The sequence below is a fragment of the Nerophis lumbriciformis genome, linkage group LG06 (genome assembly GCF_033978685.3).
Source record: "Nerophis lumbriciformis linkage group LG06, RoL_Nlum_v2.1, whole genome shotgun sequence".
Taxonomy (NCBI): domain Eukaryota; kingdom Metazoa; phylum Chordata; class Actinopteri; order Syngnathiformes; family Syngnathidae; genus Nerophis; species Nerophis lumbriciformis.
In genome coordinates, this window is record NC_084553.2 from 28,144,590 (window position 1) to 28,164,284 (window position 19,695).

General features: G+C 38.6%; 2 protein-coding genes across 3 annotated transcripts in view; one reads left to right on the forward strand and one right to left on the reverse strand.

The window, feature by feature from the left end:
- Positions 1-1,133: 1,133 nt before the first annotated feature.
- On the reverse strand, positions 1,134-13,667 carry cyb5b (cytochrome b5 type B). The gene is made up of 5 exons (XM_061964032.1): positions 13,256-13,667; positions 12,050-12,178; positions 6,681-6,707; positions 6,550-6,581; positions 1,134-2,248 (listed from the first exon to the last, which is right to left on the reverse strand). Exons 1-5 carry the CDS (start codon positions 13,439-13,441, stop codon positions 2,167-2,169), a joined length of 456 nt encoding a protein of 151 aa, XP_061820016.1. The 5' UTR covers positions 13,442-13,667; the 3' UTR covers positions 1,134-2,166.
- Positions 13,668-14,073: 406 nt separating this feature from the next.
- The window catches only part of dhx38 (DEAH (Asp-Glu-Ala-His) box polypeptide 38), a 36,269-nt gene continuing 30,647 nt past the window's right edge, over positions 14,074-19,695 (forward strand). The window contains exons 1-5 of one of the 2 annotated variants that reach the window (XM_061964034.1): positions 14,074-14,339; positions 16,324-16,655; positions 18,357-18,526; positions 18,623-18,760; positions 18,879-19,041. In XM_061964034.1, coding sequence (XP_061820018.1) covers positions 16,327-16,655; positions 18,357-18,526; positions 18,623-18,760; positions 18,879-19,041 — 800 coding nt within the window. In that variant the 5' untranslated portion in view covers positions 14,074-14,339; positions 16,324-16,326. Of the gene's footprint in view, positions 14,340-16,323; positions 16,656-18,353; positions 18,527-18,622; positions 18,761-18,878; positions 19,042-19,695 lie in introns of both variants that reach the window. The other variant, XM_061964033.1, reaches the window with a different exon arrangement.

The window sequence follows — 19,695 nt, forward strand, 5'->3', positions numbered from 1 at the left end:
CGGGTACTCCGGCTTCCTCACACCTCCAAAGACATGCACCTGGGGATAGGTTGATTGGCAACACTAAATTGGCCCTAGTGTGTGAATGTGAGTGTGAATGTTGTCTGTCTATCTAGCCTTCCACCCGATTGTAGCTGAGATAGGCTCCAGCGCCCCCCGCGACCCCGAAGGGAATAAGCGGTAGAAAATGGATGGATGGATGGATGGATTGATTTTCAAAGTGGTTGTTATTGTATTAAAAAAATAAAGTGCCTTAAACCAGGGGTTTTTAACCTTTTTGACTTCAGGGCCCAGCTTTTACAAAGGGGCCCAGGACTCACTCAAATAATTACACTGAATTATTCATCTTACTCTTGATTTTAATCATATTCAATCATTTTATCTAATCTACTTACAGTTTACAAACTTGTCAGCTGATATGAAACAATGCATTAATCACACATATTTTATCCAACACATAAACCTTAGCCTTCGTCAGGCTGATTAGAAAAATGAGTACTAACCAAATATGCTGCATAAGAAGGGACTCATAAATAGCTGACGAAAAATACATTTACATACAAATATGTATTGTGCTCAAATAAACTAAATTAACAAAAATATGTGACTAAACTGTCCATAAAATTAAAGTGCAAATGAAAATACAGCTCCACCACTTTAGTCATATTTTTTTCAGTTAAGAACCTTCTCTTTGAATTTAGCTAGACTTTTTCTGTTTTTTGTTATTGTCATTATTGCCATAAGTGGTGGAAAAGTGTATTACAAATGAGTACCGCTGCGGCCCCTACGAACCACAGCTGAGAAACAGATATTTTTTGGCAGCCCTCTTGGGAGCGCTCGAGGACCAGCAAAAATTTGGTCAACAATTTTATGGAAAAAATTATCCGGAGGCAAATATCCCTTGGCGTCAAGTGTGAAATGTTTCAGTTGAACTTCCAGTTGGATAACGCACGTTGTAATAATTAAAATCTCCAAGTTAGACAACACAACTTATGTTAATGTTTGATTATTGTACTGGGATCAGTTTTAAGCATTAAATATTAACTGTCTGCAAAATACACAACCATGACAACCTCTGGTGCTCAAATGCACCACTTTGTTAAAAATGTCAGCAGAAATAAAGTTATTAGACATTCATGTTTTGGAAATATTTATTTCAATCAGGCTTTAAATAACATGGAGTAAATTCAAAAGAGCTGTCAGCACAATGTGGATGCCTGCAGGTGCATTATGGTCACAATAAAGGCAGCAGCAGGTTAATAGTTGTTCATTTCTAAACTATTGGGAATTAAAAGGCAGGTAATGGATTTCCAGTTGCAGAAAATGCTATATAAAGTAGTAGCGTTACAGAAAATGACAGACATGAAAATCTAAAAGAATGGGTGATCCCACTATGCAAAACTTGATGAAGTGAACAACGAATTTTAACATGAGAAGACATCTTTTCAAGTCCCCCAGTTGGCAGACAAAAAATATTGCGATTTAAGTCGACAGATGCCGATATTCTAATTATCAAAAAATACACATTTAAAAAATATGGCTTGCTCACAAACAAATCAACATTTCTACTTCCATTATTTAAGTAGTAAAATATTGTTGTATCATACATGTTTTGCTCATTATTCATACGATCCCGACAAGAAAACAGGAGAGCAAGTTATAGACATATAACATTATATTCTACCTTGATTTGCATTAAAATGTACTACTATATTCAGAGGAAATTACAAGATATGTAATGCCAATGGTTAAATAAACAAAAGAGTAATGCAATCAAATGCTGCCTGACACCATTGCTTTTCATTTGGACGACAAAGCAGTAACATATGTTTCAAATGCAATATAGAAAAATGGCATCTTCATTGAAATTAGTTTCTAACTGGGGCGGACAAATAACTGACAAACTGGATCAAAAAGATGCATAGTTGAACATAACTACCTACACAGATAAAAGACAAAGAAATCAAGAAGGTGGATGCAGTCAATTGAACAAAGTTTCTGTTGGGTGAACTTGATGGATGTCGACTGACGAGGACGCAAACATTCAACCAAAGTGCCTCGTAGCCAAGGATACGACGGCTAGATTGTGTGAGGTGGTTTTGGTCAACCATTTCAAGGCCTCCAGATGAACAGAAAAAGGATGACGTGAGATAGGAATGTCAGCACTCAAGAGGAAACGTAGAAGCGATACAAGACACCAATGACGGTTGCAGCAATGGCGGGTATCAACCATGTGGTCCAAGAGTTGCTGGGCAGGACAAAAAACACATTACAGCTTAATAGATATTCAATAATGATGTCATGAACATGTCAAATAGTGAATTTGTAAACATAAGATTTATTCTAATGGAACCTTGTATGCATCCAAGAAATAATCTGTTTGTTGTGTATAGTTGTTGTTTTTTTAATTGCATATGTTATTCAATATATTCTTGTACAAATCACAAACAAAATATTGATGCAAATATAAGGCGATCTATATTTTATATTTTTAAAGACAAACCCCAAATAATTGTTCTATTTTTGATCCACTCACCAAATCTTTTGAATGACTCTTTTAAAGGAGGGGGGAATTTTGCCTACCATTCACAATCATTATGAGAGACAAGAACACGCATGTCTTTTTGTTTTTTTTAGGATTCTGAAGTTTAAAAAAATGCTTGCAAAAAGTGGCTGAGTCACTATTGTAGCCTTCAAAGCCCTCTAAAACTACAAAACCCAAAACCAGTGAAGTTGGCACATTGTGTAGTTCGTAAATATAAACAGAATACAATTATTTGCAAATCATTTTCAACTTATATTCAATTGAATAGACTGCAAAGAAAAGATATTTAATGTTTGAACTGAGAAAACTATTTTTTTGTGTGCAAATAATCATTAACTTAACATAATTTAATGGCAGCAACACACTGCAAAAAAGTTGGCACATGGGTATTTTTACCGCTGTGTTACATGGCCTTTCCTTTTAACAACACTCAGTAGACGTTTGGGAACTGAGGAGACCAATTTTTGAAGCTTTTCATGTGAAATTCTTTCCCATTCTTGCTTGACGTACAGCTAAAGTTGTTCAACAATCCGGGGTCTCCGTTGTCGTATTTTAGGCTTCATAATGCGCCACACAATTTAAATGGGAGACAGGTCTGGACTACAGGCAGGCCAGTCTAGTATCCAAACTATTTTGCTTTATAAATAAAGTTGATTTGATTTGATTTGATTTGATTACTATGAAGCCACGCTGTTGTAACAAGTGCAGAATGTGGCTCGGCATAGTCTTACTGAAATTAGCAGGGGCGTCCATGAAAAAGACGTTGCTTGGATGGCAACATATGTTGCTCTAAAACCTGTATGTACCTTTCAGCATTAATGGTGCCTTCACAGATGTGTAAGTTACACATGCCTTGGACACTAATACACCCCCATACCATCACAGATGCTGGCTTTTGAACTTTGCGCCTATAACAATCCGGATGGTTATTCTCCTCTTTGGTCTGGAGGACACCATGTCCACAGTTTCCAAAAACAATTTGAAATGTGGACTCGTCAGACCACAGAACACTTTTCCACTTTGCATCAGTCCATCTTGGATGAGCTCGGGCCCAGCAAAGCTGCCGGCGTTTCTGGGTGTTGTTGATTTCGCTTTGCATAGTGGAGTTTAAACTTGCACTTACAGATGTAGTGACAAACTGTAGTTACTGACAGTGGTTTTCTGAAGTGTTCCTGAGCCCATGTGGTGATATCCTTCACACACTTATGTCGGTTTTTGATGCAGTACCGCCTGAGGGATCGAAGGTCACGGGCATTCAATGTTGGTTTTTGGCCTTGCCGCTTACGTGCAGTGATTTCTCCAGATTCTCTGAACCTTTTGATGATATTACAGACCGTAGATGGTCAAATCCCTAAATTCCTTTCAATAGCTCAATGAGAAATGTTGTTATTAAACTGTTCGACAATTTGCTCACACATTTGCCCCATCCTTGTTTGTGAATGACTAAGCATTTCATGGAAGCTGCTTTTATACCCAATCATGGCAACCACATGTTCCCAATTAGCCTGTTCACCTGTGGGATGTTCCAAATAAGTGTTTGATGAGCATTCCTCAACTTTCTCAGTCTTTTTCGCCACTTGTGCCAGCTTTTTTTAAACATGTAGGCATCAAATTCCAAATGAGCTAATATTTGCAAAAAATAAAGTTTACCAGTTTGAACAATAAGTATCTTGTCTTTGCAGTGTACTCAATTGAATATAGGTTGAAAAGTATTTGCAAATAATTGTATTCTGTTTTTATTTATGATTTACACAACATGCCAACTTCACTGGTTTTGGGTTCTGTACTTAAAGTTAAAGTTAAGTTAAAGTACCAATGATTGTCACACACACTAGGTGTGGTGAAATGTGTCCTCTGCATTTGACCCATCACCCTTGATCACCCCCTGGGAGGTGAGGGGAGCAATGGGCAGCATCGGTGCCGCGCCCGGGAATCATTTTTGGTGATTTAACCCCCAATTCCAACCCTTGATGCTGAGTGCCAAGCAGGGAGGCAATGGGTCCCAATTTTTATAGTCTTTGGTATGACTCTGCCGGGGTTTGAACCCACAACCTACCCATCTCAAGGCGGACACTCTAACCACTAGGCCACTGAGTAGGTGGCCTCAAAACCCTCATCATATACGCGCAGCCAGTAAACATATATATTTATATGTATGTACGTATACTGTAGGAACAGACACGTTCATAACAATATGTCATATGTACAACACAATATTTACCGTATTTTGGTCATATTTAGCTTTGCCGGAACTTATTTCCTGGGCGCATTTATTTCCGTTTCCATACCAGCACACTTCCGGCTTACGGCAAAAAAATGCGTGTGTGTTCTAACCTTGGGAGATATCTTAAGAGACGACCAAGATGACTATTTTTGATCATTCACAACCTTATCTTTTTGAACCTGAATAAACATACGGAAGATGAATTGCTGGTTAGAGAAGCTCAGCGAGCACGAATAAAGGGTAAAGTGTTGGCGCAGACTTAAGCCGAGAGAGTCAGGACCGGCGTGACTTGGCGGTGGAAATGTGGAACTTGGAGCCAAGCTATGCCAACAGAAAAGGAGTGCTTTTCCAAAATAAATTGGGAAAAAAAATGTCCCCGGCCAGCTGGAACAAACTGACAACTGTCCATTGAGTAAGTCACTATGATATTGATCATGATACATGCAACACATCATGCTTGTTATTACAACTGTCGAGCTAGTTGTGTACAAACAAAACATTAAATATGGGCTAATACTTTATAATGTAATATGATTGATAGTTTTTCAGTCAGTGCAGATTGGTGTTGGATTCAACTGCTGACGCAGAAGCTAGCTTATGGCTAATACCGTAGCGTTCCGTTGCAAGGCGATGTGTTATAAACAAGAAAACAGTACTTTAGTGTTTGCGCTTACAATAACAATGTTGCTACAACTTGGTTATTATTCATGTTACAGAACGTAAATTAAGTATTATTGAAGGTTTTTAGATGCATTTTTAGAGTGATTTGGAGGCAGAACGGATTTCTCCCATTAGCAGTATTGCCAGACACCTACAACAAGATGATTATTACAAATGAAAATGCAAAAAAAAGAAAAAAAACATGTGTTCTTGTCTTATAAGGATTGTATATGATAAGTAAAATTCCCCCCAAAAAGTGCAGATTCAATTTGAGTGGACTAAAAGAACAGATTCACAGTTGCGAGTCATTTTATTAAAAATTGCCAGGCATATGCGCGTCACCCGACTGGACAGAAAAATTAATTAGAGTCAAAGAAAATGTAGCCGCATTCGGACTCACCATTTTGGGTAATTGTTCTGATGTGGATTTGTAAAGTAGTTCAGGTGTACACACAGCAGGTAGGATATTACAATTTAACATTCATATTTATCTTGTCTTCATTTTTTATACATATAGGCAAATTTGTATTTATTATTTGTATATTTTCTTACGCAGTATTTTCGCAACGTTTTTTTAGGTGAGGGAACATTCAAAATAGGGATCTCATTATCAATACACTACATTGTGGAATGTTCCCAATGAAAACTAAATTCAATTATCAATGTTTCAGAATAATTCTCATCAATAGAGATATGTTAATTGATGTTGAATTATTCTGATCCAATTGTTATTTTATAAGTGTTACCAGCAATTTTTTACTTTATAGAAACAAATTATTTTATAATACTTTTTTTTTAAAATAACGAGCCACTATTTTATAAAAACTTTGTGAAAGGAACGGTTGTTCAAGATACGGCTCCCTTCAAAAAAAACATAAATCACATCTGTATTATCAAACATATATCAACATTTTATCAACATATATGGAACATTTTTTCTAGGAAAAAAAAAAGTGTACATTTGGGTCAATAAGGAAATCATGCAAGCATTGTTCCTTATTCTAGTAAATAGTAACACAAACCTGACAAATGCGCATAATTTGCATCCATATTAAGATCATTGTAACACATGATATAATTGTTAAGTGATTGACATATGGCATGCATTATCGTGACTTACCTTGATTCTGCTGAATCTGAAGCAAGGATGTTCTGCAGCATCAAGTAGGAGAAGAAAATTAAGACATTGGTACCGGTACATACAACTTTCTTTAGAAGTTACAAAGTATAGCATGAGATGGATAGTCTTACCTTTGGGTTGTCCTTTCTTCTGTCATCCTGCAAAGATAAATAAGACTTTTACATCACTAGTGGCTGACAAGCTTACAAGAAAAGTACAAACTGTGAATCCTCTAATTATTAGTTGGCATTTATTTACATAAACCGCAATGATGATGAGACATTAATTGGAAGCAATAATTAGCGAGACGCTGTTATTTTTGAAATGTTAAAATAAATACATATATACACACACGTTAACTTTCTAACTGGAATGGTTTGGACTTTGGAGTTCAAAAGTAAGTGGAGAAGAAAATGTATCTCCTTGACCACATGGTCATGTATTAACATCTATACTGCACAGCAGCAACAGAACCAATGTTGAAACTTGTAACACTGTCTGGTAAGAAGTCAAAACTGCACGGCCACCATTATTACCATAATCAGTTTATTGTAAATAACAGTACGGCAAGTGCAACACACGTTTCACACCAATAACTGAGTAACACAACCACCTTTTTAAAGTGTTGGCAGCGGTAGATACAGTTGCTGTGTGATGACCACTCGTGATACTTCAAATGCAGCTACTGGCATTTTGAGGAGTTAACACAAAACTACCGTATATGTGGAGGTTGCCTTCAGCCACCACTGTTAATGCTTAAGGTTGTTTGCCTCTATGCAAATAACCAGCAGTTTTTCTTGCTTATGTAGACCATGACTAGGGATGTTCCGAGCAGGATTTTATGCAGTTGATTCAAAACCAATCACATGTATTAATTAATATTTTATATTTATTCATGGTGAGTGCTGTTGACAGTTCAACAATATCAACACAATAAACTAGTTCCTTATTCTCTTTTATTACATACAACTGTTTGAGAAAAACTAAGTCAGTAGCACACAATAACTAACCAGTAGATAGCAAAAACTATGATCTACTACTCATTTAAATTAATCACATAAATTATTGATATAGCCCTTAATCACAAGTGCTATCGAAGGACCACAACCATATATTTTGTTTTTTGCCGTCAAAGTCCTCCTTTGTCCAGGGAATTATTCCCTAAGTGTGTATGTGAACATTAGGACATAAAACACAACATATTTTGAGAAAATAAAATTGGCCACCTAATCACTCATGTATCTATCATATACTGATACTAGCCTTGGTATCGACACCACCAATTTATGTTAATGTGTAATGTACTGCTATGATAATGCGGACACACCAACAGTTGTTTTTTATTTTATTATTATCTCCAGAAACTAATTAATTAACTTGTGAATGCCCTGTTAATAGCTGCTTAACACATCTTAAAGAGGTCCTATTTGCACCTGTTTTTGTGTATTTGGGAACCCCATAACTCCCGAAAATTGTAATTCAAACTAGGGCTGGCCGATATGACCTTTTTTAATATCTCGATATTTTTAGGCCATGTCACGATACACGATATATATCTCGATATTTTGCCTTAGCCTTGAATGAACACTTGATACATATAATCACCAGTATGATGATTCTATGTGTCTACATTAAAACATTCTTCTTCATACTGCATTAATATATGCTCATTTTAAACTTTCATGCAGAGAGGGAAATCACAACTAAGTCAATTTACCAAAACTGTATTTATTAAACAGTTATTAAGCATTGGCACAAACATTCATGTCATTTCAAAACAGAAAGTGAAAGATTGTCAGAGACATTTTAAACACGTTATTAGTGCACTTTTGTGCATGGTGTCACTAAGATGACTTATCAAAACAACACTAAATTAAAGTGCACTTTTTGTACAGAACGCCACTACAATAATTTAAAACATGATGTCATACAAGATATTTCAATAAGTGTCACATAACAATTAGCTGCATATCAAAAAGTATATGTCCTATGGTATTGATGTGGAAATAGTTGCTTCGGCATTTAGTTGGTGTGGCACCGAACGGAGATGTTGACATGTAAAGACATATTCCCGCTTGAAGCCAAACCACCGTCAGACGATGGACCCCGTGCTGTTTTTCTTGGGAATTAATTATTCCTCCATTTGTTGCCAGATTTGCACCTTCTTTCTCTCGTATTACCACTCAAACCACACCGTTAGCTGTTAGCATCACAGCTAACGTTACCATGTCGCTACCGGTCTGCTCCGCAGGAGCGTGTGACGTTGCTCACGTGACAGTATGTGACATATGTAAGAAGGTGTGCTTGTTTTAAATCTCTGTGAGAAGGATAGACAGGAAAGAGTGAGAAACGCATGAAGTTTAATGCCCCGCAGCTAAAAGCAACTGTGTGAGAACATATACTCGAATATCACAATATAGTTATTTTCTATATCGCACAGAGACAAACTCGAGATATATCGAGTATATCGATATATCGCCCAGCCCTAATTCAAACCATGGAGGCGTGACGGAGATATTAATAAAACACGTTTATCTCTTTCCAAACGAGCCGTTTAGAATTAGAGACGGTTGTGACTTAGTAACGTCAGCGGATATCTCCATACATGGTAGAGTTTTACCTGAAGAGCTTTGCGCAAGTTATTTAGTTGTAGTCCAAAGCTGTAGTCAATAGGTTCCTTATTTTCCTCAACCTCTTGTTGTGGGGCAGACTGGCTCGTACATGCACATGTATGTTAAAATCCTCCACTGTTGCCATTTATAATAAAATGCAGTGTTTAATTCTAACTTGTATCTGTCAGTAGACTCGGTACGGTAGACTAGGGTTGGACGATATGGTAAACAAAATGATCACAAATCATTTTTTCACATCATCCGAACTCGATTCATATCCTGATTTTTTTATTATTATTACTATTATAGCGGATTGTCCCTTGCAGGATTATACCGAGTACCGCATTCGTACTGCTGTATCTTGTAACAGACATTTCCACCATGTTTGATTGAGGTAATATATGCTAACAGCTGACCCCTGTCATTTTGTTTCATATATATATTTGTGTTTACTAGAGGTGCAACAGTACAAGTAACCCACGCTGCAGTCCTTACCTGGTTTTGCTTCTTTCTCCATATGTTTTGTGGGGGAACAACTCTTTTTCCTCTCAAAGTTATTTTGTTTTTTTGCTAGTCATCACAAACATTCTGCAGTAAATAAAGTATCATTGGTGTAGTGAATACTATGAGACTTTTATTTGAAGTTAACATTTACTAAACACTTTCAAATGGTAAATTATTATTTGTATTCTTTAATCACTTGTATACAACAGTGCTTCTCACCAGTGCTTTGGCAAACGGCAAGCAGTGACCCACATTGTGGAGTTTATAAAACTCAAACTCTATACCTTATGTTGAATGACAACACATTAAAGTGCAGTTGGAATTATGAGGTACTGCAAAATAATGTGTGGGACCCAGGATATCTCAATGGTCAACACTGTGGGCTCCCAATACAGGGGTACTTGGTTCAAACCGCAGACAAGTAATCATTAATTTGCCCGCGACCCCGAATGGAATAAGCGGTAGAAAATGGATGGATGAATGGATGCAAAATAATGTATACCAACTCATATTATTTCAGGAACAAAATGTTTTTTATCCACAAACTCAAAAATGATTTGAACAAAAAGTGTCTGCAGAGATTTTTTTAGTGCGTTATATCACAGGAGTTGAATCTTTGCAGACACATAAAAAATCTGGTTAAAAATATTTATATATAAAAATGCCTTTTTCTGATTAAATTAGTGGGTGAGTTGATTCTCTAAGTCGCGACCAATACAGTGACAGAGACGTTCTGTCTATATGTGCCTGCAAGTCTTCATTCAGGGCAGGATTACCGGTCCTGGTGGGTTGCAGAAGATAGTGAAAGTAAAGTGTGTCACTGAAGTTGCTGCCCCTTCTCAATGATGCATTTCAACTTCTATGCTAGTGTTAGTCATATTTCTTTATTTTGTTCTTCGCGGCTGCACTTCCAGCTGTGTAAGAGGAAGAGGCACAGCGCGATCGAACATTAATTACGTCGTGAGGAGACTGACTTTTGCCAAGGTGGAACAGGAGGCCGCTCACTCAAACGGACAAAAACACGCAAACGTACACAAACACACACACATTCACACGCAGGATCACGGTCAATAAAGGCAGGTTGATTAGCAACACTAAATCGGCCCGAGTGTGTGAACGTGAGCGGGAATGTTGTCTGTCTCTGTGTTGGCCCCGTGATGAGGTGGTGACTTGTCCAGGGTGTACCCTGCTTTCCGCCCGAATGCAGCTGAGATAGGCTCCAGCAACCCCGAAAGGGACAAGCGGTAGAAAATGGGTGGATGGATGTTTCGTGCAGGATTATACCAAGCATCGTTGCTTCCCTACTGTTTACTACTGCGGTAACTTCTACCAGATGTTTCTTCAATGTTTGATAGAGGAAATATGCCAACTGCTGATCACCTTGATCAAACTCAAATGAATTGCAATCACGATCGTATAATCGTCCAGCCATAAGGTAGTCTCGATATGGAAACGCGAGAAACTACAACATGGCTAATGGGGTGGAGACGCAGTTGAAAGGGGCTTGGCCTGGATGAGGACTTTAGCATGTAAGTAAGACCCGCCCACAAAATGACACATCTTGAAAAGACAGCCAGAGGGTTGAAGATGGTGTGTAAAACATGATTTATGCAAACAATTTTACCAAATCACCACCATTACATGTTATGTAGACTAAAAATAAGTATTTTAAATGTAGGAAAACAAATAATAAAATAACCCCTTTAAAGTTTATTAAGCACTTATTTCTTGGTGTTGTTTAAAACTAGCTTAATGGTTAGCTTAGCTATTAGCATGCCTGCTCCGAGCTTGCTCTCGGTGTGTAACATGTTAAGCCTCGTCATCCAGTGATAAGAATACTTAAGACACTAGGAAACGCAATTTTTTTTGCCATAATGGAGGTCATTATTATCAACTTAAGGGAGCGGCTCCACACTTTGTGTGGAGATATTAGAGAGTAAATAAATACAGTGTCAGCCAGAGGGGATTGCCATTTGTGATTGGCATTAATTGGCAATGGCGATAAAATACTTTTTCACGAAAACCGGCCGACAACTGCCCGGTGGCTATCGACTGGCACATCTTTAACCGTGAGTATAGAAGACAAAATTGAATAGTAGCAAATGTAATGTATAACACTCACTCACTCACTCACTAACATCCACTTTTGAATGACATTGTCAAAATGGCATTAATACAATTTTGCTGTGGTTGTACTTTGCATAATATTATTCAGCGCTAATAAATTGCCCCAAAACAATGGAAAAATGATTAGAAACCTCCCTAGACATTGTCTGTAAGTCTGATCGCCATGATTTTATGTTTCAATAACACAAAGAAAATGATTTGTCTTGTATTGTAACAGAAAGCAGGGACTTTTAGAGTTACAAGATGTTTGATCCTACCATATGAAGCTCCCCAATGTAGAACTGCTGCAGCATCTCTCTGGCATCTGTAGAGTGACCCACATCCTCAAAGCTCTCTGTTGCATCTGAACCTGCCTGCTCCAACAAAACTTCTTCACCGCCTGGATGCTGCAATCATAGAATAGGACCTCAAGTCAGCAAATGTTAAACAGATTGGTTTGCAAGCACTGTTAATCAAGAACCTATAGTGGCAGGTTTATATGTGAATTGGATTGGATTCAAAAGACAGTTTCTGAGTAATTCACACAGCAAATTAAAATGCATGTGCAACTGCATTACAATGTGTTATGTTAAAATAATGAGCACTGCATACACAATGTTTCTATAATAAAAATTTACCAATTTGTTAAGATTTTCTTCACAGAGTGTGCTCGTCAGTTAACAGGAAGTCAAGTCAGACACCTTTCAATAACTCAAAATATTGTGGACAATTTACATTATTAAATTACAGCCTGCATTGGACAGATTAAAGGTGCATTTCAATAACTCAAAATATTGTGGATAAATATACTTTATTGTAGTAGTTCAATTGATTGATTGGTTGATTGAAACTTGTATTAGTAGACTGCACAGTACAGTACATATTCCGTACAATTGATCACTAAATGGTAACACCCGAATACGTTTTTCAAACTTGTTTAAGTCGGGGTCAACGTTAATAAATTAACTGTAAATTCAAAATGTGAACCTCATTATCACTGACTCAGAGCACTTGCAGGATATTATATATTTTAATAATGCATTTATTCATAATTTTGATGACTATAACATGCAGCTAACAAAAACTGCTAAATTAAAAAGTAAACTAAATGGTAAACTACTGCTGTGGCACTTTGCAAAAAACGGAAAATCCTTCCTTGATGCTAAAACTAATTACTTCTTCCACGATATTCCAATTTATTTATCTAGACCTGTACACCCACTACTAAAAAGTGTTTGAAAGGAAACGCAACCAACAAAATATGACTTGAAGTACATTTGTCCGCAATGTGTGGTACGCGCGCATGCGTAGTTTGGACTCCACAGCCATTCCACGTCATGTGATGACGCGCACGACCATCGGCTAATTCCAGGAAGTAGCCTTAGCCGACATATTATGCAACCCGAGTCTCGCAACAAAAACTTAAAAATAATAGCGTAGATATCATGATAATAGTTTAATCAAATTGAAAAGCTGTGCCTTACCTCTTCAAGGAAACTCGTGATGTCATAAACTTTGTCGTGGATGATGAGCCATGTGTCATGGCTCATGTTATGGATTCTAATATCTTCTAATGTGTAATACTTGACATCATCTTCTAACGATTTGGATTTTTCTTCAACACCAGAGTCATTCGCCGGTCTCTCATCGGCGTTAATTCCCTCGCCCATTTTAATATTGCTGCAAAGAAGACAGTTGTAGCAACTGCGCCAAGTAAAAGTAAGCTAGTTGTCGAGACAAGTCCACGCCACGAGTTACGCGCAAGAGCGTGTGCAGCGTTACAGGTCGTACATATAACTGGATAAACATCCACAGTAGATGGAGTAACACCCCTGACCTGGCCCGAAGCCCCGCGATATCAGCAGATAAGGCACACTACCAATGGCATCGGTGCTACTTGACGAGCATGCGCAGCAACAACAGCTAGCCAATCAAATGGTGGCTCTTTAAGGAAGAGCCAATCAAAATCAACTACTTGATGACCACATTCCTTACAATCCTCAACCCTGCGCTGTTTTTGCGCATATGTCATTTGTGACAGTAACGCAGCAAGCAGAAAATCTTAATTTACGTTTTCACTTCCATTAATTAAAGAGCTGTTAGTAATTTCATAGTGAAATATTAGGAACAAAACAATATTTTGTAAAACGTGCCGAAATTATGTGTCGTCGTTGGCCATTTACAGTTCAAATACATTTTCTGATATAGTTTTCTCTTTTCATGCCAATGCTATTTTAACAGTTTGAAGTCTTTGTTGTCACAGTTTATTTAAATAAAGGTAGTTCCCCCTTGTGCCAATGCCACCTGCGTTGCATTCTGGGATAGCAATGGCGACTCTCTCGGCTGTAAACATTCGCGTTGAGTGTACGAATATACACTAAAACATTGTGTTGGGTAATAGCCACGTGGGTTAGAGTATACTACGTGTTTTTGCTCGTAAAATGATATTAGCTCTTTTAAAGTGAGAGTTTTTAGTGTCAATCTTGAAAGAAATACACGTTGGCCAGCTTGCTGCGTTGTCTTGTCAGGATTGTAGCTAACCTGCTAACAAACTCCACTCTTCTTGAGGTAAGTGTTATTATCTTAGGTCGCTGTTATAACTTTAACATTAGTAAAAACATGTTTTGGGAAGTCATACTTTAACCCACCTAGACAACTACTGTGTATGTGTGAACTCAGTTAGTAATGTTCATAACATAAACGGTTTACCGCCAAACAATTCTACATTTAATCTGAGGCACCGGGAATAAATTAAATGTTTTGTATATTTTGTTAGTGAATAACATAGCTTCCGGATTTTAATCAAATTTGAATTTTTGCACACATTATCTATTTTACATATTAAAACCACTTTTGAGCTAATAACTGTTTCGGATTTATTGATAGTATTACGGGCAGTAAGAAGGTCCCTGGCTTGATTCCTGCGATCGAGGGTCTTTCTGTATGGGGTTTGCATGTGCTCTCCGTGATTGCGTGGGTTCTCTCCAGGTACTCCGGCTTCCTTCCACCTCCAAAAACATAAGGATAAATAGGCTGATTGGCAACACTTAAGGCCCCGTTTACACTAAAGGTATATCCAGGGTAAATCCCACCGAACTTTATCCGTGTCCACACACACAACAATGCCACAGTTTAAGACCCCCCCCCCCCTCGTCAAATGGCGCAGCGCGGAAAATGCGCATGTTATAGTTACCCCCAGTGTTGCTTTGTGTGCAAGTTCTTAAATTTTACTTATCTGAACAATATCCAGCGTTGTGGTATTTCAGTTAACTGGAATTTAGTGTGCTGTGGGGCTCTATTGTAGTGAATCACACCTGAGCCATCATAAATTAATCAAATCTTTATTAGACACGTAAACAATGTGATAAAGAACATTTTACATCAATCAAACTAGGGATCTAGATATCTGGTCAGGACACTCCTCACTCTTTTGCCTTCACCTTCATTGTCCATTCGTTTTTTCGGTGACTATATATACTCTGGACCGAGACGTTGAGTCCGCGACATACATGGCGGACAATAACTGATACAGTCTGCTTTGCGAGTCCAAATGCATTCGCTGTTTTCCGTAGTCTTCACTCGACGGCCAGGTAATACAAAGCACACGCTACCTTTTTTATCACATCCACGGGAGCTCGCATTCTTGTTGACTCTCCTTCGACAAGTGGACGAAGTTCTTCACTATGTATAATCACAGCTGACCTGGAAATTGGAAAGTTCTCTTGCCGTCAGAGAAGTGTTGTATCCCAAATAGCTGCAATCACTTTCTCTTAAGGTATTCATGTGGGATTTCCACAAGCGTCTGTACAGACGGAAGGAAAAACATGGGCAAGTTTCCAGTGGTTAGCTCCGAGTTACTAAGCCGCTTTATTATGAAGTTGGCTGTGGCGTATTCTTTCTGACGTCACTTCCTGTGTGGGCGTGGTCTTTCTGGCGTCACTTCCTCTCCGACCTCAGTTTGTAAACGATCAATGAGTCCATACAAAGCTAAGAGCCGGAGATTCAAGAAATACACAGTGCACTTACCCGTGTAAAATTGTCCAAGGAGGGGGACCTTAAACGATAGATTAGTGTGGCTGAGATGAGGCTTAGGCTAAATAATTATTCATTTAAGGGGTTATCCGGCTTAGTGTAAACATAGCCTTAGTGTGTGATGCATGTCTGTCTATCTGTGTTGGCCCTGTGATAGGCTGGCGACTTGTCCAGGGTGTACCTTGCCTTCCGTCCAAGTGTAAACCCAAGAGGGAAAAGCGGTTGAAAATGGATGGATGACAGTATTGTGATACAGTTCCTACTTCCCACTTAGTGATGGTGTGAATGTGCGTGGGAAAGGTCTCGAAATGTGCTCAATAATGACTGGCATAAACATTGTTGATAATGAATAAATAATGCAATGTTCATTATTATCATTACCATTCATTGTTGGTTGTCTAAGACAAAACACACAATTATATTGCCTAATGGCCATTTCTGTTTAGAGGTTTAAACCTTGCCCTATAAAAGGGCATGGGGTATTTTACCTTTTAAATATTTTCCCATTTCTTTCCCACAGATAATGAATGACGATGAGTCCATGCACCGACTGGAAGGGAGTGATCCCAAAGAACAAGTTGGGGGACTGATAGTCAAGAAGAAGAGTGCTGCTGCAGAAAACCATGTTTTTCGGGCGCCTACACCTCGAACCTCTCTGCTGGGTTTGGATCTGCTGGCAGCTCAGAAAAGGAAAGAACGAGAGAGTAAAGAACAGAATGATGGCAGTGGTGAGGACAGGGACAGAAAAAAATCAAAGGTGTCTTCATACAAAGACTGGGAGGAAAATAAAAGTGACTCTGGGTCAGATGATGATGAAGATGATGAAAAGAACTCACAAGATAAAAAAGAGAAGTAAGTACCTTATAGTGAGTACATACAGACATATTTGTCTGTGTCTGTACTAAGGTTGTACGGTATACCGGTACTTATAAAATACCGCGATACCATCCATCCCATCCATTTTCTACCGCTTATTCCCTTTGGGGTCGCGGGGGGCGCTGGAGCCTATCTCAGCTACAATCGGGCGGAAGGCGGTGTACACCCTGGACAAGTCGCCACCTCATCACAGTACCGCGATACCAATTAATGGAAATTGGTACTATATTGCCTTTGAAAAATACTGGCACCGCGACCCTGAACGGGACAAGCGGTAGAAAATGGATGGATGGACGGTACCGCGCTTTCATCCGAATGCCCCTGTGCAGCGGTGACTACAGAGCCGAGGCGCACGACGTTGAATGTGTCAAAACGCACACACAAAGGGCATACGAGCAATAACATCTTGGAGAGGAAGAATGGCAAAAAAATAAATTTCTATTGGTTAATAAAGGAGGTGCGTGAAGCGCAATATGGAGGTTTGGGGCTTCAAAATTAACGATAAAAATGACACTTTTTAACAGGGAGGTGTGACGCTTTTAACAGGCAAGCACCGCACTGCAAGTGTTGCTTTAAAACACGCCTCGCAAAATGTGGCAATTAGTATTACCATCTTTGTTTCAAACTTAGGTAAACATTTAAATAATAGGCATTCAGATCTGCACAAGGAGTTATAAATAGTGACATGTAATAATGTAGTTGTTACACCTGTCCTGCTGTTCGGCTCCGGTGCGGACCGTAGTTGAGGAGCAGACGGCGGATGTTTTCGCCGGGGGTAACACCCTTCACTTTACCCGGCAATGAATCTGCTAAGCTCCGCTTTCGAGTCAGACTGACGAGTCCGCCGATTCATGACAACCTGTTTGCTTTATTATTAGTTTGCAGGACACAACCGGAACCGTTCATCATAATGCACAGTGCACATGCTACCTCTCTCTCTCTCTTTACCCGCTTACTCACTCACTGACATCACTCAGCCAACATGATGCCATTCTCACAAACACACATACGCTACTCTCATAAGGTAACCAGCTCCTCTGTTGTGCACATGTAGATATATAGACCGGTACACGGCTGCTTGACTTGATGCCAAATATTAGCAGTGTTAATACCGCCCAATAAGCGTCAACTGATGCAGGTGAAATGACAGTTTTGTAACAAATTGCTACAATTAGTGCTTTATCTTTAACAAATGTGTGTTTTACCTGATACAAGGCTTATGTGTACATTTATCCATAGTTTTGCTTCTAGTGTTTACTAATAATTGTATTTTTCTTAAAGCACAGACCAGTAGTGTCAACCATAAATCATGAAGCATTTAATATAATGTCAATAAAGCTTTTTATTCTATTCTAACCTAATACTTGATTATGGCAGACTATATGTAATATGGAAAATTGTTCTTTGAGTGCAACAAGAAAAGCCCAATGTGTTTAATGCCCTTTAATTTATATTTGATTTTTGTAAAAAAAAATTATTTGAGTGCAATAGGAAACATATGTTCATTGTATTGTAGGATTTTCTGTTAGAATAAAGTCAATATTGACATTTTTTGTAGTTCACTTTATTTTGAAAAGTATCAATATACATTTTGATACCAGTACCAGTATCGGGACAACCCTAGTCTGTACCATTTGACAGTATCTGTACTATCTACACCTTTCTGCATATCAGTAGGAAGTACCGTATGAGCGGCTCAGAGACACCTTCCAGTCCTGGAGGAGTCAGTGATGAATTCCGGCGTCGGCACCAGCAAAGAGAGAAAGACAGACGTGAGCACGGCGTCTTCATCTCATCTAAAGAGGACAGGAATAGAGATAAGGGCAAAGATCGAAAGAATGAAAGAGGTAATTCTGAACATCTCAGATTTGTAATGCTTCGTAGTAGTCATATTTTGAATCTTGGTTGTCAATGTAGTTTATGGTAACGGCCTTTTTTGTTAGATACACGAGAAGGCAGTTCCAGCAGCCACTCACACCGCAGTGAGAGGATTGAGCGCTCACAGAGAGATGGCTGGTCAGACCGCATCAGCCGGGGGAGCAGGCGGGATGATCCCCCGACCCCACAACAACGCCCCAGAGGTAATATTGTCAAGTAGGCTAATCGGTTCATTCACACAATTATGGAATGACATCTCTCCAGACTTCTATCCATTTTCACTGGTTGAATAGCCTGTCATTGTTGTTTTTTCTTACATAGATGGTTGCACGCCTTCCCGCTCCAACTGGGAAGAGGATGACAGTGGTTATGCCAGTTCACGGCATTCCCAATGGGAGTCTCCTTCTCCTGCTCCTTCTGCAAGAGACTCCGACCGCTCAGAGCGCGGTCGCCTGACTGGCAGAGAGAGCGAAAGAAGAGACCGGTAAAATGTTATATCAAAATATGTATTCTATGAAATAATTTTCATTATTTATATGTTTGATTTAGGGCTGCACGATTAAGCGATTTCAAAATCGTATGCGGATTATTTAATTATGATGATTTTAAAAATAAAGAACATTGTTAATTCAATGTTCCGCTCTATCATGTTTTGCGCCTCTAAGCGAAGCTACTCCTTCAACCGAGAGCGTGCTCCACTCCAGTCTGCATAATACAGTCACGATCAAAAGTTTACATACACTTGTAAAGAACATAATGTCATGGCTGTCTTGAGTTTCCAATAATTTCTACAAATCTTATTTTTTTTGTGATAGAGTGATTGGAGCACATACTTGTTGGTCACAAAAAACATTCATGAAGTTTGGTTCTTTTATGAATTTATTATGAGTCTACTGAAAATGTGACCAAATCTGCTGCGTCAAAATTATACATACAGCAAGCAAAGTTAATATTTGGTTACATGTCCCTTGGCAAGTTTCACTGCAATAAGGTGCTTTTGGTAGCCAACCACAAGCTTCTGGCAATCTTCTGGTTGAATTTTTGACCACTCCTCTTGACAAAATTGGTGCAGTTCAGCTAAATTTGTTGGTTCTCTGACATGGACTTGTTTCTTCAGCATTGTCCACATGTTAAGTCA